General features: G+C 36.5%; 1 protein-coding gene across 1 annotated transcript in view; it reads left to right on the top strand.

The window, feature by feature from the left end:
* ALDH1A2 (aldehyde dehydrogenase 1 family member A2) overlaps window positions 1-22,947 on the top strand; it is a 128,139-nt gene that overhangs the window by 58,879 nt on the left and 46,313 nt on the right. The window contains exons 2-4 of the mRNA XM_030814479.1: window positions 5,269-5,373; window positions 5,552-5,692; window positions 8,756-8,885. Coding sequence (XP_030670339.1) covers window positions 5,269-5,373; window positions 5,552-5,692; window positions 8,756-8,885 — 376 coding nt within the window. The remainder of the gene's footprint in view (window positions 1-5,268; window positions 5,374-5,551; window positions 5,693-8,755; window positions 8,886-22,947) is intronic.

The following is a 22,947-nucleotide window of genomic DNA, read 5'->3' as shown; positions in this document are numbered from 1 at the left end:
GTCCTTTGTAGGGACATGGATGAAACTGGAAACCATCATTCTCAGTAAACTATCGCAAGGACAAAAAATGAAACACCACATGTTCTCACTCATAGGTGGGAATTGAACAATGAGAACACATGGACACAGGAAGGGGAACATCACACTCCAGGGACTGTTGTGGGGTGGGGGGAGGGGGGAGGGATAGCATGAGGAGATATACCTAATGCTAAATGATGATTTAATGGGTGCAGCACACCAACATGGCACATGGATACATATGTAACAAACCTGCACGTTGTGCACGTGTACCCTAAAACTTAAAGTATAATGATAAAAAAAAGAAGAAAGGTAGGCACTGAAAGATGACACTGACTTTTAAACTTTTTTTTTTGCTTTCCATTTTGAAATAATTTCAGATTTACAAAAATAAAGTTCAAAAATAGTGCAAAAATTTCTGTATACACTTCATGCAGATTCCCCAAATGATCTTACAGTTATAAAAATTATAAAAATCAGGAAATTAACATTGATAAAATATTATCATCTAACCTAAAAATCTTATTCAAATTTCACCAATTGTCCCAATAATATGTATTTTTTCTCCTGGCCCAGCAGAGAATCCATGGTTACATGATGCATTTAATTTTTATGTCTTATTAGTGACCTTTAGTTTGGAACAGTTTTCTAATTTTACTAGCCTCTCATGACCTTGGCACTTTAAGTATGGGACAATTATTTTGTAGAATATGCTTCAGTTTGGATTTGCCTGTTGTATCCTCATGTTTGAATTTAGGTTATGCCTTTTGAGTAAGATTACCACAGAACTGATCTTGTGTCTTTCTCAGCATTATCATATCAGCTGCACATGATATCAATTTGTCCCATTGCTGGTGACATCAGCTTTAATCATTTGATTCAGGTGGTGTCTGCCAAGTTTCTCCAACATAAAGTTACTATTTTTTCTTTTGTAATTAATAAGCATCTTGAGGGGAGATATTTTGAAACTACATGAATATCCATCATACATTTTTCATTGCATATTTGCCCACCAATTTTACTATCTAGTGATGATTTTTACCTGAAGCAGTTATTACTATGGTATTTTACAAATAATAATCATCTAATCCCATCATTTCTTTACATCTAGTAGTTGGAATTCTGCTGTGAAGAAGAGCTCCTCCTTATCCCACATTTATTTATTCATTTAAAAATGTCTATCATTATGAACTTTTGGATGTCTTTTTCATTCTGTGGGTCATAATCTATTACTAGCATTATTTATTATTTGTTTAAATTATTCCAGTATTGTCCATTGGTAGCCTCTTCATGATGACCTCTGTATCTTTTTATTATGTTCCTATCAATTTTTAACTATTTACTTGATTTCAGGCACCACAATGTTCCAGGCTCATCTTGTACTTTCCCTCCTACAGTTCTGAAATATACCATTTCTCCAAGGAGCCCTGGTCAGGGAATAATGCTATGGACAGGATTCAAAACTTTTGACATTGCCTAGAGAGCTGCAAACATTCAAGTATTGACCATGAAGATATTTGTTATTCCATGTACCAACAAAGTTGTCCATATAATTTTTTAAGTGTCATTTTATAAGACTAGGTCTACAAAAATAACAATGTAGTAAAATTAAAATTTTAATTTTGGCACACCAGGAAAAATAGCCATCACATTTACCATCTGGTTTCAATGTATTCATTTTATTTTTATTTTTATGAATAATTTACAGAAGTAAGAATAAAGAGATGGTAAAAAACAGCAAAATAAGAATTTAAACATAGCAAACCACATTTTTATTTCATATTTTCTTGATTTTGGAGGTAATGTAACCTGAAATTGGCAATGCCTTTGAATGCAAATAACTGGTCATGAGCTGTCGTATATGAACCTAGAACATTATCATCTGGTAAATACTGGCTCCAGATTTTAAACAGATCTCTAGTAGGTTATAGCTAATCATTATCTCTGGTTCTTCCTGCATATGAATTATTATCACAGTGTAATGCTATGGAAAAATTTGAGGGTTCATGATTTTGTAGAAAAGAAGGTGGCCGTGTTTTTGTTTCACAATTACAAAAATATTTTCACTTTTGCTTTTATAAATGTCAATCAGATTGAGCAACCCAATGAACTTTTAAAATTTCTATATAATGTCTGTCTTTCCAGTCACCTTTACGTATATACCTACCTTCAGCATTTGTCCATTTATGAATATCAAGTAAATTTTTACCAACAAATACTATAAAAGATAAAATAATTGTCATATGTCCTTTTACCAAAGCAGGATGGTCCAGGTTCTTGTTGCAAAATATTAAATGATGAAGTCCTTCCTATTAAATAATTAATGGGTTAGAATATCATGTTTCCTTTTTGTCTTTGTAAATATATTGTTTACTCTGATTCTCAAGTCTGACAGAATTTATCTGAAGGACTCATAGCCCAAGATTTTGCTTCTGTGGTCAGTTTTACCTCATCATTAGAATCTCAAGTTCTCTGTCTCTGCCTTCATTTTCTCACTCATCTAATTATTGTGAAATATCTTTCTCTTAATTTTATTCTTTATCCCATTATGGGCAGAAAATTAAGAATTCCAAATTCTTAACTGTGTTCAATGGAAGCTGAAAAGAATATGGCAAAGATGGCATCTCTAGACTTCTTTTATAACTTTTTGAAAGATGATGTATTAGACAACACAGTTAGAAAACTGAAGGATGATATAGTGGTGACATTCATTTCTAGGCAATTTCGTAATTCTCTTTGTTTCCTTATTATTTTAGTTTTTTTAGGACAATTAGAAATAATTGATGAGTGATGATGAAGTAATTCCTAGCATGATGAAATAGCAAAATACTTTAAAATACAGGAAATATAAGATCACTAAAATATCATAATGTATCTTAGATCCTATAGTGCATCTTAGAGTTATAAAATGATCAATAGACTAAGTGATTAAGAAAATGAGTTTAACTTACTAAAACTAAGTATTTTTTCCTTTTTATTTTTGGAAAACCTGTAAGAAACAAAAGTCATGAAATACCAGTCTTTACAAATAATTAAAACTGCTGCACTGAGAAACCTAAAAACTGAACTTGGGGGCCGGGTGCGGTGGCTCACACCTGTAATCCCAGAACTTTGGGAGGCAGGAGATCACCTGAGGTCAGGAGTTCATGACCAGCCTGGCCAACAAGGTGAAACCCCGTCTCTACTAAAAATACAAAAATTAGCTGGGCGTGGTGGCAGGTGCCTGTAATCCCTGCTACTTGGGAGGCTGAGGCAGCAGAATCACTTGAACCTGGGCGGCAGAGGTTGCAGTGAGCCGAGATTGAGTGCCACTGCACTCTAGCCTGGGTGACAGAGCAAGGCTCTGTCTTAAAAAACAAACAAACAAACAAACAAACAAAAAACTAGGATCAGTGGGCCTTGGTGATACCGCAAAGGTTAAAAAGTTTGATTCAGTCACATGGTGAATAAAAGGATAGGGACATTGGTAAGACCACTTTTTCCCTAAACCTGATAATACCCCAGAAGTAGATCCTTAATGAAACTAACTTTTTAATTTTCTCCTTTTGTTACCTGGACTTTATACTGTGTTCAAAGGAGCATGAAAATGTAATGAGCTATCAGCTGTGAGCAAATTTATTAAATAGAGTAAATGAAAAGAGAACCAGACCAATAATTCAAGAATTCTAACTAGCTCAGGCTTGGACATTAACTAATTCTGTTTCTTTGGGCTGACTAATCCTGGAAATTATGTGTATTGGAAAGAATACATTGTTGAGTCAGCCACAACAAGAACCTGCTTCTTTGGACTCAAGCTCCCTGCCTGTCAATTTTCTCATGTTTAATAGAGATAAAACCCTGCTTTGCAGGGTTATTGTAAGTACTAAATAAACTACTAGAGACTGTCAGACTCTGGAGGGATGGAACTCTCTTAACCATCTTTGTCTTTCCTGTGACTAGAAGTTATCTGAGTATTTATTGGGTAAATTTTGTTACACATGTTTATGAACTGTGTATTATAAACTGTAAAATGTACAATTACAAGGTCATTTTGTTTGTATCAATACAGCTGTGTTAAGTGCTCTTCAAATTTAAGGTCTTTTCCTTTATCTTAAAAATCCTTTGGGAAAAGAAAGTTCTAGTTTAATCAGTGCCTCCTTCTACATGGGCTCATAGTTTTTATCAAATCAAGGAAAAAATGTAAAAGGAAAGCTTTGGGACATTTTCTAGAATTTGATATTTACCAAGTGTAGATTTATATTTATTAAGCCTCATGTCTGATTATTTTTTAAATGGCAGGCAATAAATAATTTACCATTGTGTTTGTCCTAAATTGGATGACTGACTGGTTCATAAGTTCAAAAATTTCATTGTGGTGCTGTAAATTTTGTAGAGTAAAACATCTTTGTATGTCCTCTAAGATTACATGGCCTAAAAATATTAGTTTAGGTGTCTCACTCAATAACAATTTAAAATTTTTCTTGCCTTATCTTTTCCCTTGTCCTTTAACTCATTTATTACAAATCTTATGAGAAATTGACTTGAATAATTTCCCCAATCTTTAGTCTCTTTGCCATTTTAATCTCAATTTCATACATAGGGAAACCAAGCCTTTTAAGAATTCCTGGGGTGATCATTTGAAAGTTATGCCCCACTTGCCAACTCCCCATCCCCATCATTTTTGGCTCTGCAATATAGCCTATTCAGCAAAGGGAAATAAATCTAACTTGGATTTACACATATAACTTGTTTAACTAACTATTTAGTTTGGTTAGAGTCATTGTTCAGGACCTGACTATAAATTAGGTGAATGCTTATTGCAGCACCATTCAGGTTTCCTTGGGAAGTCACTTAGGCCTGTGGCAGAGAAAGTAGGATCTAAGGCTTGATGACTGTAAGTTCAATCTACTATTTAACCCTCATGGATACTGGCCAGAGCTTGGGCTATCGATAACTCTTGCCTTAGCGACATACAATCACATACATAGATTGTATGTATGTGAGACACTCTATCCTTATTTGTATCTTTAGTTAGTTGACAGGTTCATGAAAGGTAAGAACTGTAGTTAGCCTTCGGATGATGTTAAAGCAAAAATACAGAGGAAATTCCTAAATTGGCGTTGAGTCTAGAAGCGTCTCTTAAAACACTTCAAATTCTATACTTTTATTATATAACAAGTGTTATTACCATAGTAGTTCCATAACACTTGGCCATTGACTGGCTGCTTATCACCTGTGTCACAGATCCCATTCTGTTATCTACTCCCTTAGATCTTTATAAACAACGAGTGGCAGAACTCAGAGAGTGGGAGAGTGTTCCCTGTCTATAATCCAGCCACAGGAGAACAGGTGTGTGAAGTTCAAGAAGCAGACAAGGTATGTCTTTTGTAGATAAAAGATTCCCTATGAAATAACTGCCTTCAAACAGCAGAGCAGTAAACGTATGTTCTCAGTACACCACTACATGCTCATGCTTCACTTTTTTCATGACAGCAGATGGTTCTTCCTTTATTTGGAGTGTTTTTCTTCATTTGTGCCTCTTCCTCTCTAACAGGCAGATGTAGACAAAGCAGTGCAGGCAGCCCGCCTGGCTTTCTCTCTTGGTTCAGTGTGGAGAAGGATGGATGCTTCAGAAAGAGGACGTCTGTTGGATAAGCTTGCAGACTTGGTGGAACGGGACAGGGCAGTTCTTGCAGTAAGTAACCTAAGAAAACATTAAGTCTTTACACCACGTTTGCCATTCTGCTGAAATTTACATTCCTCGGCTTTATTTTATTTTTATTTATTTATTTTTTGAGACGGAGTCTAGCTCTGTCGCCCAGGCTGGAGTGCAGTGGCACGATTTCAGCTCACTGCAACCTCTGCCTCCCAGGTTCAAGCGATTCTCCTGCCTCAGCCTCCTGAGTAGCTGGGATTACAGGTGCATGCCACCACGCCCGGCTAATTTTTGTATTTTTAGTAGAGATGGGGTTTCACTATGTTAGTCAGGCTGGTCTTGAGCTCCTAAAAGGATACTTTGAAGCAGACCTGGGGAAAAAGCAAAGGAATAGGTAATGCATATGAAAAATTAGACATGTTTGGATTTGGGGATCAGATGGAGAAGGAGAAGTGGAGGATCAGCTGAATATCTTTTCTCACTGAATTTTGAAAACTAGAGCTTTCCACGACTGGTAAGGACCTACCTTTCTAAAACTTCCCCTCCACATGACAAATTAAAAACAGTCAAGCAACAAGAGAGTCACCATGCTGCTTGCAGAAAACCAGTATCAAATGATTCTTATGAGAATGAAATAGAACAAGTTTTTACCTCCCCAGAGTTAACCTCTCTTGAGTAAAGAGAATCCTTCTGAACCAGAGGGGATGGTATGGACCTCTCATACACTTCTGCTCCATTTGTCCTGTCATTCTGTGAGCCAGTAGAAAGGAGAGACAGCAGGAGATAGCAACTTTCTTTCACTAAAACAATTATTTTCCTCACATAAGGAACTTCTCCTGCCCTAATGGGTTTTGTTGTTGTTGCTGTTTTTAAAATAAAAGTCAATTCCTTAGAGAATATAAACTTTTTGGAAACTGGAACCATTTAGGAATGTATGCACTATACACTTGGGATCTCCACCTGGGATCAATGAATATTTAGGGTTTCCTTGTTCAGTCAGGGCATTCAAGCCATGAGTACTATATCCTTCCCCCTACTTGGGGAAAATAGGTCACTATTGGGCTTGCTTCTGGGGAAGGAAGCATTTTTTCTCTTTCTCAGTGTCCCTCCTACCATAGTTCTTCCCTTCTACCATCCCCCTCAGGAATCTGTTCATAGTATGGGAACAAAATGATTCCTTTATGGAAATGGTTTGGGATTCTAGCTATATATAACATTTATGTGTATATAAAAACATTTTCTAATCTGCCACTCTAGGGAAATACTCTTCCAATGAGGTGTTTATACATACTGAAAAAGGTGTTTCATGGTAAAGAAATTCCTTCTTGCAGATTCACAAGACACTGGGCATATTAAAGGCTCAGGAAAAGCCTACTAAATGCTTCTCAAGCTTATTTGAGTCTCATCACCATTTTTCTGGCTAACATACCAATATCATGCAAAACCAAGTTTTTTGGGACACATTACTTGTCTCTTCACTGGATTATCATTTTCTTGAGAATTAAACTTGTATTTTACCTTTTTTTGGTAATCCTAGCATGGTTCTTAGCACATAAATGGTAAATGAGGGCACATAGGTTGTCAATAAATGACTGTTTAATTGAGCTAAAGATATATGATATCTATAGCATTGTATTAACACTGTACTAGAAGATGATTAATTAATTTCTCCAGTTATATTTTCATATAATAAAACTCAAATGCCTTTCCTTTTCTGTGTCTCACTGATCAAATCTCTTTTCCTACCACACCTAAGTGAGATTCCTGCTTTTAAACACTCTCAAGCTATGAGAAAAGTGAGTTTTAGTAAGAGGTAGCCTGTGGAAGAAAGGGGAGCTCCTGACTGGAAAACTGAAGTTAATACTGCATCCAAAGTAAACACAGTTGAAAATAGACCTAGAGCTGGCAATTCTCAGTGGATTTGACTGGTGTCAGCGGCTCACGGGGACCATTTAGGCAGCCCAAATTCTGGTTATTGACACTATTCACTCTAAGCTGTGCAGATTTTGGTGCTTTGCTAGCTGTATAGAGAATGTAATGCCTATCTTGTAAACATACACATGTTCTAAAAAGTACTAGGAAATAGTTTGATTCCTTTTTTAAGGGTGAGCCAATATACAGTGATAAGTAACATGATATTTTTAAATAAGTTTCATTTTATACACATACTAAGTAGATAAATTACACTGGAAGTCATAGTATTTTCACCTCATTGATTGGAGAATATTTTAATTTTAGCTTTGTCAGAGATCAAATAATTTTCACACCAGTATGTCTTACAAAATATACTTGTAGGAAAAAAAGAAAATTACAAACATGTTTGTTTATTTCATTTGTTGAACTTGTAACACCTTTAATATTTCTCAAGTCAAAATACTCTTCTCATTTCAGCATGTTCGTTGTTTTTGTTACAGACTTAGCCAGTTCAGGAAGATGTCGTTAAAATAATAATGTTTATAATGTAAAGCAGTTCAATATTGCTATTTTTATTAAATGGAGCAGATATTTCACTCTTAATAGGTAATGGTTGTTAATGTAAATGTTTACAAAAGACCAGCCTTTAAGTTGTTAACATCTGGGCTTCCCTAGAGGAGATCTTGTTTATTTGGTGGTAATAAATAAACTTGCTGTGCACTGTGGATATTCCGTTTCTCAGCAGGGGTCTTGGCAGCTGTGGAGAAAACTTTCTATTCTCATCAGTTGCATAAAGAGCCCATGTTTCTGCTCCTCTTTATGGATTCAGATTACTGGTGTAGACGCCAAAAAAATCCCCAATGAGCTCTGATCATTAATATAACGGAAGCTGTTTTGACAAGCAGAACATTTCTTTATCATTAGTTAAAGAAATATTGTGTTAATGTATTTGGATAGTGGTTACTGGAAGCACAGGAACATGCACATATATACTCATTGTGGTTTTTACTAGGACCAAACCAAACTGACAGTACTAGAAATCTTTTTATTTGAGAATTCAAAGTTGACCAGGTATGCAACTCCATTTGCATTTGTATTCTCTCTCTTCCTTTCTTCTTCTGCTCTTGAAATTAGTGTATTGCTGGAAAGTTCTGGGGACTTAATATCTCTCCATTTCTCTTCCAACAGACCATGGAATCCCTAAATGGTGGCAAACCATTCCTGCAAGCTTTTTATGTGGATTTGCAGGGCGTCATCAAAACCCTTCGATATTATGCAGGCTGGGCTGATAAAATTCATGGGATGACCATTCCTGTAGGTATGTGAAATCTGAGTATGTTGAAAAGGAAAACGTGAGACCACCAGAAATGCACTTTGGCCACCAAACACAAACAGCAGTCACACAGAATACAGATATGAGCACACTTACAGCAGTTAGAACTGAGTGAAGAACCAACCAAATTATGTCACTGACTCTGACAACATCCCTTTTCCTATAGTCTACATATAAGTATAGGGGCATGCCACTTAATTCATCATTCATCTAAGGAACAGGCATGTGTTTGTCAGCTGGTAAGTGGTCAGCATTGTGCTAGATTAGGTGCTGGGGTAGGTATGAAGGGGCATTATTGGGTGGAGGGAAGTCATGGAAAATTTCAACAAGGTTAAGACTTGCTCCTTGCCCTCCTGAAACATAAGATCTACTCTTTGGAAGGGAATATTCTAAGTGTTAACAGTTGTCTCTGAGTGGTAAGATTATGGCTGATTTTCAGTTTCTTTTTTATACTTTTCTCTACTTTCTATATTTCTTGAACGGCCATGAATTACTTTCATAATCTATAAAAACAACACTAATCCTAACCCCTTTTTATTATTAAGATTCAGGTTACATGACAGAACCAACAATACAGAAAACTTAAAGGCCCCTATAGGAGTGTTATAATTGGGTGCTAAGTTGTGTGCTTTACCTGTCAGTGCTGTAGCCCTTTAAATGAGAGGGAAAGTATCCAAGACTAAAGCAACTAAAGCAGTCAGTGAAGAGGATGTTTATCTGTGCTTGAATACTGGTGATAGCTAATACCAATTGAGTGCTTTCACAGCAACCCCAAGAGAAAGGCACTGTTATAAACATCTTCAGTTTACAAAAGTGGAAAGAGGTCTGGCGAAGTAAAATTAGTTTTCCTAATTCACAGAGTAAGTAAGTTTTAGAGCTAAAACTTTGACTTTAGAACCTAGGCTTGTAATCACTTCATTAGATAATTCAAAATAGATCCTAGGAGGAAGAGATATCCTTATAGGAAAGGGATGGACTGAAAGAGATAGGGAATGGTGAATAGACATAAGGAAAGGAAATGCACATTTATTGAGTGGATACTAGATGCCACTTAGCACTATGCCAGGTGCTCTACCTGTGTTCTCCAGAAGGCAGTCTGCTTTCCATGGAGAATGCATAGTAGCAGGATTGGAAAGTAATGCTGAGGACTTTGAAGTATCTCTTTTGGGCCTTCCTAGCCAGGCTGAGCAGTACTGATTTACTAAAAAAGGGAGTGGTTTGGCTGATAGTGTGGATGGCTGGGAACAGTTCTTCTCCAATTTAATGTGCGCACGAATCACCAAGGGTCTTTCTCAAGTGCAGTTTTTGACTGAATAGGTCTGGGGTGGGGCCTGAGACTCTGCATGTCTAACCAGCTGCTGGTCCTCCGCATTGAGTAGCAAGGAGAGGACACAGCAGAACCAAGTTAGGTGGCTGTTGTGATGCCTCATGTAGGTGTGGTATGATAAGGGAAGAATAATTTACAGTGAGAATGGAGATGGTTTAGAGACAAGACTTCCAAGGATTAGTTTTTAAATTGCCCCCACAAATGATGATGACATGTGGAATGTTAGTTTTTAGAAAATGGGTTTCTGATTGTAGGGGCTCTTCCCTTCCATCCAGAGGTTTCTCCCTTGTTAACTGACTGAGAAGGGTGGAGAAGATTGCTCTCGGGGAAAGTCAGAATCTTAGTTCTGTTCTGACTCTAAGGATATTATAGAACAGCTGTTCTCCAGCATCACTTGCAAGATGTGGGGATGGCCTAAGTGAGGTAGAAAGTCACTATTCATTATGAGCATACCTATTAGAGGGCCTGAGAATTAAAACCTTTGTCAACAATGGGACAGATGTCAGTCTTTTTAGGCGGGCCTGTCGCCTATCAGTACAGAAAGGTAAATTAACAAGCTCAAAGTCCCTAGTTGTTGGTTTTTTTGGTCCCCACTCCACCTGTCATTTCATTATTAAAACAACAAATATGTTTTAGGCATTTAAATATCTTTTCAAACCATTTACAAAGCTCTGAGGAAGATTGTGAAACAGAAGGCAATGCGCATAGATCTCTATTTGGCCTAACAGTATCTTGGTTTTCTTTTACTTCCTCAGGAGGGAAGATCCTGATTAGATAAAGCTAAATATTGATTGGCATCCCTGATAATGTTTGAAGCTTTAATGTAACTTGATCTGGCAATAGAGGTGGTTGGCCCATAAGCCTCACTGTTTTCATCTGATGCGTTTTGGAGATCCTGTGGATGCTTATCTACGAGTTACAAATACAGGGCATAGAAAAGGCTCTCACAGGGCTCTCACAGTAGTCTTTCCCAACTTTACTCATTAACTGTTGTTCAGCCAATGAAGGAAAAAAATGAAGAATTCTCTTAAACTCTAAGTAACTTTTTGTTTCCCAAAACTAAAAAGTTTTTCTGAAAGTCCATTTAGAGTCATACTAGGATGAGGTACTCTCCCTGCCATCAGGCCTGTAGGCAGAATTCTCAGGAGGCTGAAGTTTGGGTCATAAGAGCTCTCTCCATGGTATCTCAAACAGATGAGGGAAGGATGGAGGTAGAGGTTAACTTGGCACCTTTCCTCTCTGTTCCAGTTTTAGATAAATTTGGGCTTGCCTAGAGGCCACTTAGAATTCAGCCAACAATGTCTTTGGCTAGTCTAGTGCTTAGTGAATGTAGCTGGACTAAATCAGGGGAGTCATAGGAGAAGATCGCAGAAAGGGGTATCGTAATCATAATTATTCACTTGTTCTCAGATTTGTTAAGTAAATTAATCCATTTGTATTTGTCTTTTGTAACTCCATAATTTAACATCAGCTTCATTTTGTCTCTGCGTGCTTGGCTTTTTTTTTTTCACAGTGAAGTCTGGAATATAGAAAGTCCATTAGTCTTTAACCATGAGATCTTTATTGTGCTAAATGCATTTTCCTACCAAACAACCTAATTTTATGTTTGGAATTATAAAGAAATAATGTACTTTATATTTGCATAGAATTTAAAAGTATAAAATATTCTTTTATGTACAATATCTGTGTGATTCTGTGTGTGATCTGATGAGATAGTCTGGATTTTAAATGGTATTTTACCCATTTTACATCTAAGAAAATAAGACTGCAAGGGTTTAGTGTCTTGAAGAAGGTCATATGGCTAATAAGTGGGAGACCTGAAATTCAAACTTAAGTGTTTTTCTGCCTAAGCCATAATAAATTCTCTTCTTATGGAGATTGGTTCAGCAAGGCAGGAAGGTGGCCCTGATGAAGTCTTTAACCCAGTGCAGATTTTTATACTAATATATGGTTTATTCTCATCATTCATAGTAGTTATGTTTTATAAAGTTGTCATGAACACTGAATTAGCAAATACTGAACTATTGCTCCTAGGGGAAATACAAGATTAGGTTCCTGTGAGCTTCTGATCACAACATTCTTGTCTTGATTTATGTGTTTCTGTTGAAAGATCCTTTGTTTAATATATATTGTCGATTTATGAACACTGAACTCATGGCCAACCAGACAAAAGTACTATAACTGATGCCTGAATGAAGCTTGTCTGACACATGTATTTTCTCTGTAAGGCACATTATAGCCTTCTTGCACTTAGGAACACTAGACAGCACTCAACACTATGCTTAGGGGCCATTTTAAACAGCAAAATTGTGAACAAAAGGCACAAAAATACGAAAAATGTGGCACTAAACAGACCACAAAAAAGGACACTTTTTTTTTTTTTTTTAACAATATGAGAGCTGAAGCAAGAAGGCAGAGTGTCACCTTGTTCAACCTCAGCTGAGAATTTGTGCATCAGGTGACTCAAAATTTTCCCCGCTTTGGGGAAATGCAAATTAAAACCACAGTTGAACCACCTCATTACTGCAAAAAAAATGTCCATAATTTAAAAATAAAAAAAATAGATGTTGGCATGTATGTGGTGAGAGGGAACGCTTTTACACTGCTGGTTGGGAATGTAAACTAGTACAATCACTACGGAAAACAGTATGGAGATTCATTAAAAAACTAAAAGTAGAACTACCATTTGGTCCAGCAATCCCACTACTGGGTGTACCTACCCAGGGAAAATAAGTCATTATATGAAAAAGACATATGCACATGCATGTCTATAGTAGTACAATTTGAAACTGCAAAAATATGGTACCAACCTAACTGCGCATCAGCCAATGAGTGGATAAAGAAGGTGTGGTAAATATGCACCATGGAATACTACTCTGACATAAAACGGAATGAAATAATGGCCTTTGCAACATCTTGGATGGAGCTGGAGGCCATTATTCTAAGTGAAGTAACTCAGGAATGGAAAACCAAATATCTTATATTCTCACTTCTAAGTAAGTGCTAAGCTATGAGGATGTAAAGGCATAAGAATGATGTAATGGACTTTGGGGAAGGATGGGAGTGGGGTGAGTGATAAAAGATTACATATTGGGTACAGTGTACACTACTCAGGTGACAGATGCACCAAAATCTTGGAAACCACCGCTAAAGAACTTATCCATGTAACCAAACACCACCTGTACTCCCAAAACTATTGAAATAAAAAAAATCCCTGCTTTGGATATACATGCCCATAAATGATTCTGAGAACACTCCATACTTTGGGTTACAAATAAATTTTAGGTAGTAGGCAAGTTCTTAAATATGGAATCCACAAATAATGAAAATCGACTGTATCTAGAGCCTACTTTTCTCAAGATAGCATTTATGAGGCTTAAATGTTCTGGAACACTTGAGGTGGGGATCTCCCTGCCTAGATCCTAATCATATGGGTAAAGGGGGCTTTCATAGTGAGTGTCAGAGATAATCACACAATTCTGTTTGGTCACCGATAAAAAAAGAACCTGAAATGGGATTTTTTGTTGTTAAATTTTTAGATGTAAGACTGCTCTGCAACATTGAATTATACTCCATGGTTCATCCAGCATAACATCTCTAACACTAAACAACCAAAAAGAATGGGAAGAAATATGCCATTATGTCTTTGACTCATTCCGTTTTGGGAAGGCTAGGGAAAGGTATCATGTAATTGGAAGGGATTTGCTTTTACCTCCTTTCTGTGGCATCAGCTTTGATCTCTTATTCCTTCACCCATTTCTTCGTACATTCATTCATTCAACAGATTTTTTTAGCATCTGCTATATTTCAGCTCCTGTGTTAGGCATTGGGGTTACAAAGGCAAATAACTAAGATGTTTATAGGACAGTAAGAAAAACAAGTAGACAAGCAACTGCAATATAGTGTGATCTATTTAAATATGGAAGCATGAAATTTGGTGGGACACCATAGGAGAGACATCTCCTAGTATTAAGGCCTCCTGGAGAGGGTGGTGGGATGTCTAAGTGATAACCTGAAGGACAAGTTAAGTGAAGATGGAGTCAGGGACATTACAGGCAGTGAGAATAGCTGGCACAAAGCATGAAGGGAGGAGAGTACCATGTGTTAGCGGATCTAAAAGTATAGGCAGATATAAAAGACAGTAGAGCCCTGAGTCTGGGTCAGCCATGCTACAAGTTTTATTCTGTAGGCAATAGTGAGTCACCAAATTAAATAGGTGAGTGCCTTGATCAAAATTACATTTTAGGAATTGCATCAAATCTGTATATTGCTTTGGACAGTATGGTCATTTTAACAATATTGAGTCTTCTAATCCATGAACATGGGGTGTTTTTCCATTTGTGTCATCGGTGATTTTTTTCATTAATGTTTTGTAGTTCTCCTTGTAGAGATCCTTCACCTCCTTAATTAAATATTCTTAGGTATTTTGGGGGGGCTATTGTAAATAAAATCAACCTAAGTGCCTTTCAATGGATGACTGGATAAAATATATACATATATATGTATATATGTGTGTGTGTATATATATATATACACAAATCATGGGATACTACACAGCCATAAAAATTACGAAATCATTTCTTTTGCAGCAACATGGATGGGGTTGGAGGCCATTATACTGAAATAAGTGAAATAACCCAGAAACAGAAACGAATACCACATGCTTTCACTTATGAGAACTAAGCAGTGGGTAAACATGGACATATGGAGAGACCTAATAGACATTGGGAGCCTTCAAAAGGAGGGAGAGTGAGAGGGGGCTGAGGATTGAAAACTACCTGTTGGGTACCACGTTGACTATTCTGGTGATGGGCACACTAGAAGCCCAAGGCTCATAGTTATGCAATATATCCACGTAACAAATCTGCACATAAACCCCTTGAATCTATTTGAAAAATTGCATTTTAGAAAGAGCACTTTGACTACAAATGGATAATCAGTTAGAGACAGCAAATACTTGCCTGATTTCTCCCCATAAAGGATAGATTTTGCTTTGACTACAAATGGATAATCAGTTAGAGAGAGCAAATACCTGCTTAACTTCTCCCTGTAAAGGGTAGCTTCAACTAGAATACTTGGGAAGGAGACAAAAGGGTTATCTCATGACCACTTTTGAGCAATGAAAAAGTGGGTGGCTGCTTCTCTCTCTGAATTGGAAATTTCTCCCACCACTCTTCATTCTGTTCCACTCAAGGCCCACAGCTGGATGTTATTGCACAATTATGCAATATTAGCTTGATTCACAAGAGTCTTGATGTTGTTTCCTTTACAACACTATCCATTATTTCCTGCCATGGTACCCAATGGAGCCATTGTCTCTGACCATAAATCCTATGCCTTGACCCTTTTACGATGGCAGTGCCTAATTATGATGATAAATAATAATCATTACTATGACCTATGGAACACTTTTTACCTGTTACATTATCACTAATGTTATAGAAGCCCTAAAGCAAAGTATTGTTTTCTCCATTTTGAGTATTTTTAACCTGTATTCAAATCCTCTTCTCCTCTCACGTCTACAACCTCTTTGTGATGAAGGAAGGATCAAAGCTTGTTTTTCATTTACTTAGAGAGGAATGGAAGTTAATTTGTATTGCCTTAGATTTTTCTCTGTAGTAAGTGTTGATTTTACTGATTTTATGTAAGCAGAAAAAAAGTCCATGTTTCAAGCTGAATTCTGATATTAAAATGGACTTATGATATATTAGCATATAGAAAAGGTTAAAAACTACCCAGGTCATATATAATTTTCCATTTCACCCTCTTCCAGTTTCATCTGTTAAAGAATAGGATACAAATACACAAAGTTATTGATTCAGATCCTAAGATTTTGCCTTGAATCAGTTTGATCTGGTTTATTGTTATTAACAAATGCATAGGGTGAAATCTGAAGTATTCTTGTTCCATCGGAGTAAGAGTGAGGGGTGATTTGCTCTGCCCACCTAACAACAACCAGGGCTTGCTTGTTAGTGGGACCTGAATTGATTGTGACAGGAGGTCATGAAGTCAGCTTCACAGGAACCTCTTTAAGAGGTTGAAGCTGAAAAGGACCTCAGGGATCCCTAAAGCTGATCTCCTCATTTTACAGAGAAGGTCCAGAGAAGTAAACTAACTTTTGTTACGATCATGTAGTGGAATAGTCGTAGAGCTAAGCTATCTTCATGACAGACTCAGGAACATAATCTAACTTCATAGAAACTACCAGCAGTCTTCTGGGAAGAAAAGCATCAGTACACTTCATACTAACATACAGTTTCATCTTTTGTATAGGCATTTATAGAGTTTATCATCATAGTTATAAAATATTGGGTGAGGTCTGTTCTTCAACATCAACATGATGGGAATCTGCTACAGTACATACATAATGGAATAGTTCAATGTAATCATCTCATTTTTTAATACTGTGCTCATCAAAGGATTGCCAGCTCCTTGAAAGGTAATTCTGTCTACAAATTAGGGATTGGAAAATGACCTTTATTCACTGAATTGTGTTACAGATTTTTATGCTATTGAATAAAATCATTTTTATTGTTACTAGGTATATAAAATTTGCTACAGTTCTTGTAGTGTTCTTAGTGTTATAATTGGAAGCTATTTGACGTCCATATTTGACAAATTTCTCAATTTCTGGCACATTTCAGATTCTTCTGATTTTATCACTACTTACAGATATGCTTAGTCATACTCCCTCTAGTTTATATTAATATATAGGATGTGCCAATGCGAGATATTTTTATGAGACTAAAAATTCCGTCAGTTTCTTTCAGGCAACTATAAAATCTGATTTAAGAAGTAATGTTTGCCTTGAATGAATTATCCAAATAATTAAATTTTTCTAATTAACTAAATTTTGCTCTCTCTTCTGTGTAGTTTGATAAGCCCCCATCAAAAAACATAGAACAGTGGCTCAGTAGTTCACAAATATAGTAGAGGCTTATTGTACTGTTGATCTCTAGGAACAAAGGCTTGTCTTAATATAATTATAGAAATGGCTCAGTGCACACATTCTCAGTAAAATTTAATTCACGGCTCAGCCAAATTCATAGCATAATGAAGTATTTAATTGTAAGATTTTTATATTTTTCATAAGTTGTAAACTACTCTTTGGTCATTAAAAGCACCCAGGTATCAAAACTCATCAGAAAAGTTACCTCTGACTGGGTCTTAAAATAACCCTCCTTTAGGAGCAATATCTGTTAGTCTGCATTTTACCTTCTGAGTGAAAGGGAAAAGAGACAGATCAAAAGTCCTACATATGTGACTTAGTATTTGTTTTGATCTCTCATCTCTTCTTTAGTTTTCTCCATCATAGTTGTGTTCTAACCTATTGACCTACAATGTGGTATCCAGAACATTTTCTGGTGTCCTCATCAAATGCAGTCCCTTCTTATGCTAAGTCTGAGAACTCTCTGTAATCCCTCATATTTGCTAAGAAGATCCAAAACCATTCATACTCTACAACAGAGTATCTGAATTTGGGTGGAGACTGTTTTTATATCAGGCTGTTGAGCTTACAGCACAAAGCTAGAGAAATGAAGGAAACAACCTTTTAAGTCATCCTGCCATACTGAGAGAGCATTGTTAGCATAAAAGATGGAAAATTGGCTTTAATTTTTTTTCCAGGCAGAGAAGAGTACTCATTATGTATCATCTGAGGTATAGATGAGAGGGAGAATTAACACTCTGTCTCCACTTTGAGTTGGCTCTGCCTAGATGAAAGGGAGAGAGGCGCTCAGTCCTGGGCTCACTTATTCCAGGGAATGTTTCTCTGTAGTGTTCCCTTTATAACAAGTTTCCATGTGTTCTGTGTTCATATTCACAAAAGAGTTGTCATTGGGTTTTCTTCTTTGTTTATTTTTACCCCATTTGTGATTGTTCTTGACATTATACTCTAATTCTGTGATTTGTGATTATCCACCTAAATCCAACACCTTCCTCACAAGAGTCATTAATACGTTTTTATGGGTAAAGAACTTGAAGTCTGAAGACCCAGATCCAAGTCCAGGAGCCTCAACCAGTGGTACCACTTTGGACTTAACCTCTCTGTGCCATATTTTCTCTGTTTATAAAATGCTGATAATGATAGTTGCTTAATTTTTTTCATAGTTTTGAGTGTAAAATGAGATAAGGATGTGAAAATTATAAAGCTCTACATAAATTCTAATAGTGTTTTCATTCTTTTTTTAACAATTTTAAAGTATTAAAAATACAGATCAGATTCTCCTACACTATATACTCCTTTCAGGAAAATTAGTAGAGTTATTAGAGAGACAAAAGATAAATAAAAATGAAGGCAGACAACTGTGAAGCAACCATAGGGCATCATAATACACGTGGACTCTCCTTTACGCTCCTGATCTTGCTACTCAGAGTGTGGTCTGTGGATCAGAAGCATGAGCCTCAGCTGGGAGCATGTAGAAATGCAGACTCTCTGGTCTCATCCTAGACCTGTTGATTCAGAATCTGTATTTTCACAAAATCTCCAGTTGCTTAGTGTGTTCATTCAAGTTTGAGAATCACCATATAGCATCCCACGTATCACTGGTAGCATTCAAGATGATTCTATACAGTAAACAAGTAAACTTTTTTTTTTTAATTTTAATTACTTGGTTTGAAGAATATTAGAAGAAAATATTACCAGCCCATGAAACCTGTTATTTTAGATTTTAGATTTTCCTTAAGGTAAAGCTAACAGGTAGCTATTTACATATTTTTAACAGGTGAGTTAATTTAACAGAAATTAAGTAAATGATAGAGCAAATGATACTTGGAAATGGCAAAAATTATGAAGGTGGGTTTTATAACTGGTCTTATGGTAACCCTGATTTAGAAGCTCAGTGGGATTCATAGTAGGGTCTTAGTAGCTGTGAATGACTTCTGGGGTGCTGTTAGCCCTAGCTGAAGGTGCCCACAGGAGGCTTAGCTCTTGTGTTTGTCAGGCACCCCAGATCAGACTAGGGGTGTCATCTTTCACCATCCACGTGAAAATGCAAACTGAGATTACAAGGTCTAGGGCCCTTTATTTTAGTTCTGGATTACCTGTGCAGGTTTGTTACACAGGTAAACGTGTGCCATGGTGGTTTGCTGCACCTATCAACCCGTCACCTAGGTATTAAGCCCAGCATGCATTAGCTATTTATCCTGATGTTCTGCCTTCCCCCGCCCCTCCCCAGAAAGGTGCCAGTGTCTGTTGTTCCCCTTCCTGTGTCCATGTGTGTTCAGCTCCCCCAATACATGAAAACATGTGATGTTCGGTTTTCTGTTCCTGTGTTAGTTAGTTCCTGTGTTAAAGGTTTCCAGCTCCATCTATTGTCCCTGCAGACGTCATGATCCCATTCCTTTTTATGGCTGCATAGTATTCCTTGATGTATATATACCACATTCTCTTTATCCAGTCTATCATTGATGGGGATTTGGGTTGATTCCATGTCTTTGCTATTGTGAATAGTGCTGCAATGAACATAGGCATGCATGTATCTTTATAACAGAATGATTTATGTTCCTTTGGGTATATACTCAGTAATGGGATTGCTGGGTAAAATGGTATTTCTGGTTCTAGGTCTTTGAGGAATTGCCACACTGTCTTCCACAATGGTTGAACTAATTTACATTCCCACCAACAGTGGGAATGTAAACAAAGTGGGAAATAGGAACAGTGTTCCTATTTCTCCACACCTTTGCCAGCATCTGTTGTTTCTTGACTTTTTAATAATTGTGATTCTGAGTGGTGTGAGATGGTTTCGATTGCATTTCTCTAATGATCATTGATGATGAGTTTTTTTTCATATGTTTGTTGGATGCATGACTGTCTTCTTTTGAGAAGTATCTGTTCATGTCCTTTTGCCCACTTTTTAATGGGGTTATTTTTTTCTTGTAAATTTGTTTAAATTCCTTGTAGATTCTGGATATTAGACCTTTGTCAGATGCATAGATTGCAAAAAATTTCTCCCATTCTGTAGGCTGTTCACTCTGATAGTTCTTTTGCTGTGCAGAAGCTCTTTTGTTTAATTAGATCCAAATTGTCAATTTTTGCTTTTGTTGCAATTGCTTTTGACATTTGCATCATGAAATCTTTGCCTGTGCCCATGTCCTGAATGGTATTGCCTAGATTTTCTTCTAGAGTTTTTATAGTTTTGGGTTTTACACTTAAGTCTTTAATTCATCTTGAGGTAATTTTTGTATAAGATGTAAGGAAGGGGTCCAGTTTCAATTTTCTGCATATGGCTAGCTAGTTCTAGCACCATTTATTAAATAGGGAATCCTTTCCCCATTGTTTGTTTTTGTCAGGTTTGTCGAAGATCAGATGGTTGTAGATGTGTGGTCTTATTTCTGATTTCTCTATTCTGTTCCATTGGTCTATGTGTCTGTTTTTGTACCAGTACCATGTTGTTTTGGTTACTGTACCTTGTAGTATAGTTTGAAGTCAGGTAGCATGATGCCTCCAGCTTTGTTCTTTTTGCTTAGGATTGTCTTGGCTATATGAGCTCTTTAGGTTACATATGAAATTTAAAGTCATTTCTTCTAATTCTGTGAAGAATGTCAGTGGTAGTTTAATGAGAATAGCATTGAATTTTTAAATCACTTTGGGCCTTATGGCCATTTTCATGGTATTGATTCTTCCTATCCATGAGCATGGAATGTTTTTCCATTTGTTTGTATCCTCTCTGATTTCCCTGATTAGTGGCTTGTAGTTCTCCTTGAAGAGGTCCTTCACTTCCTTTATTAGCTGTATTTCTTAGGTACTTTATTCTCTTTGTAGCAATTATGAATGGGAGTTTATTCATGATTTAGCTCTCTGCTTGTCTATTGTTGGTATATAGGAATGGTTGTGATTTTTGCACATTGATTCTGTATCCTGAGACTTAGTTGAAGTTGCTTATGAGCTTAAGAAGCTTTTGTGCTGAGACAATGGTGTTTTCTAGATATAGGACCATGTCATCTGCAAACAGAGACAGTTTTACTTCCTCTCTTCCTATTTGAATGCCCTTTATTTCTTTCTCTTGCCTGAGAAAGAGCTGGCCAGAACTTCCAATACTATGTTGAATAGGAGTGGTGAGATAGGGCATCCTTGTCTTGTGCTAGTTTTCAAGGGGAATGCTTCCAGCTTTTGCCTGTTCGGTATGATATTGGCTGTGAGTTTGTCATAAATGGCTCTTAATTATTTTGAGGTATGTTCCATCAATATATCTAGTTTATTGAGAGTTTTTAACGTGAAGAAATGTTGAATTTTATTGAAAGTAGGCTCCTTTCTTTGTCCCTTCAGCTCGGTGCTCTTTTGGGAAGAGTTCAAGCACAAAAATAGCCTTTATTTTTTAATTTACTACTTAGACTAACTGTAGGGACTAGAGTTATGTTAGCCTGTAGCTAAATGTTTTTCAAATATGTGGACAGTTTATCCAGGAGGGTTTTAATTCCTCATACCACAGTTTCTCTTGAGACACAATTATGGAGTCAAACTCAATTCCTCATGAGGTCAGACTTTTAAGATTTTTGTCTACATTTTCTTCCCTTTCACTTTTTTCAGTAACTTTTGATATTATTTAAGTAAAACAACTAAATTTCTAAGCATCATAAAATGTGTAGGGGGAAATGGTTTATGAATTGCCATGCCGTGCTTGTGTAGTTGCCTTCTGAGTTTTTTTTCTGAACCATTCCAGGTTCCTACATGTGCTAAAATAAAAACGTGTGCTCTTCTATTCATCTTCCCATTTTTTCTTCAGCCCCATTTGCACTCTATCTTGACATTACTCTCTGATTCTGTGGTCTGTGACTATCCACCTGAACCCATCACCTTAACCAACTTAGTTCAGTTGCAGAAGATTTTCTTGCAAATGAAACTCTAGCTTATCGATCAGTGGTGTTGCTCCTCATGAAAAACCTTTTCAGAGACTTATAAATTGAAGAAGCATGGTAACTTGTAGTCTTGTAAAGAATGATATCCAGAAGATTCTTCAGTTATCTGCATACATAGCTAAATAGTTAATTTGATGTTTAAAGTATTACTCAGACTTCATACTGTCATCCTATGGACAGTTGCAACATCTTCGCTATTTTTTCTTGTAATAGATATTTTAAAATAATTTCATACAGTTGCAGAATCCAGCCTACTTCTGAATTTCTTCCATTTAAAATATACATAAAACAAAGTCAAGAGATAAGTAGCAGATTGGGGAAAAATCTTTGCAATATTATGACAGAGGCCTAATTTCCTTAATATCCATAGAGCTCTTCAAATGGCTAAAAAGAATAACCCAATAGAAAAATAGCAAGCAATATAAGCATGAAAAGATGTTCACTCTATCATTAAACATAAATCAAAACAAGTTGCGGTTTTCCAGCTATCAGATTAGCTGAAGTGAAAATGTTGGAAAAACCTCAATGTTACGGAGTAGGAAAAATAGCATGTTGTTGAAATTATGAATTGTTAAACTTTTCTGAAGGGTGATTTGGCAATATTTTTGAAAATGTGAAATATACATACACTTAGATCAAGAAATCCCACAGATGTGAAAAGATATGTATGTAATGATAGTCTTTGCAGCATTATTTATAATAGCCTAAACTGAAAGTGACTTCTGTGTCCCTTAGGAGGATTTACAGTAGTAACATTGTTTATTGAGCCCATGGAATAACCTGCAGCCACTAAAAAGACGTCCTAGCTTTATAGGAAATAAAAAAAGGGGGGGGGAACAAAATATAAAAGACAGAATAATATCC

Source organism: Nomascus leucogenys, chromosome 6, assembly GCF_006542625.1.
Source record: "Nomascus leucogenys isolate Asia chromosome 6, Asia_NLE_v1, whole genome shotgun sequence".
Taxonomy (NCBI): Eukaryota; Metazoa; Chordata; class Mammalia; order Primates; family Hylobatidae; genus Nomascus; species Nomascus leucogenys.
Note: the sequence above shows the minus strand (reverse complement) of the source record. Positions and strands in the feature narration are given on the sequence as shown.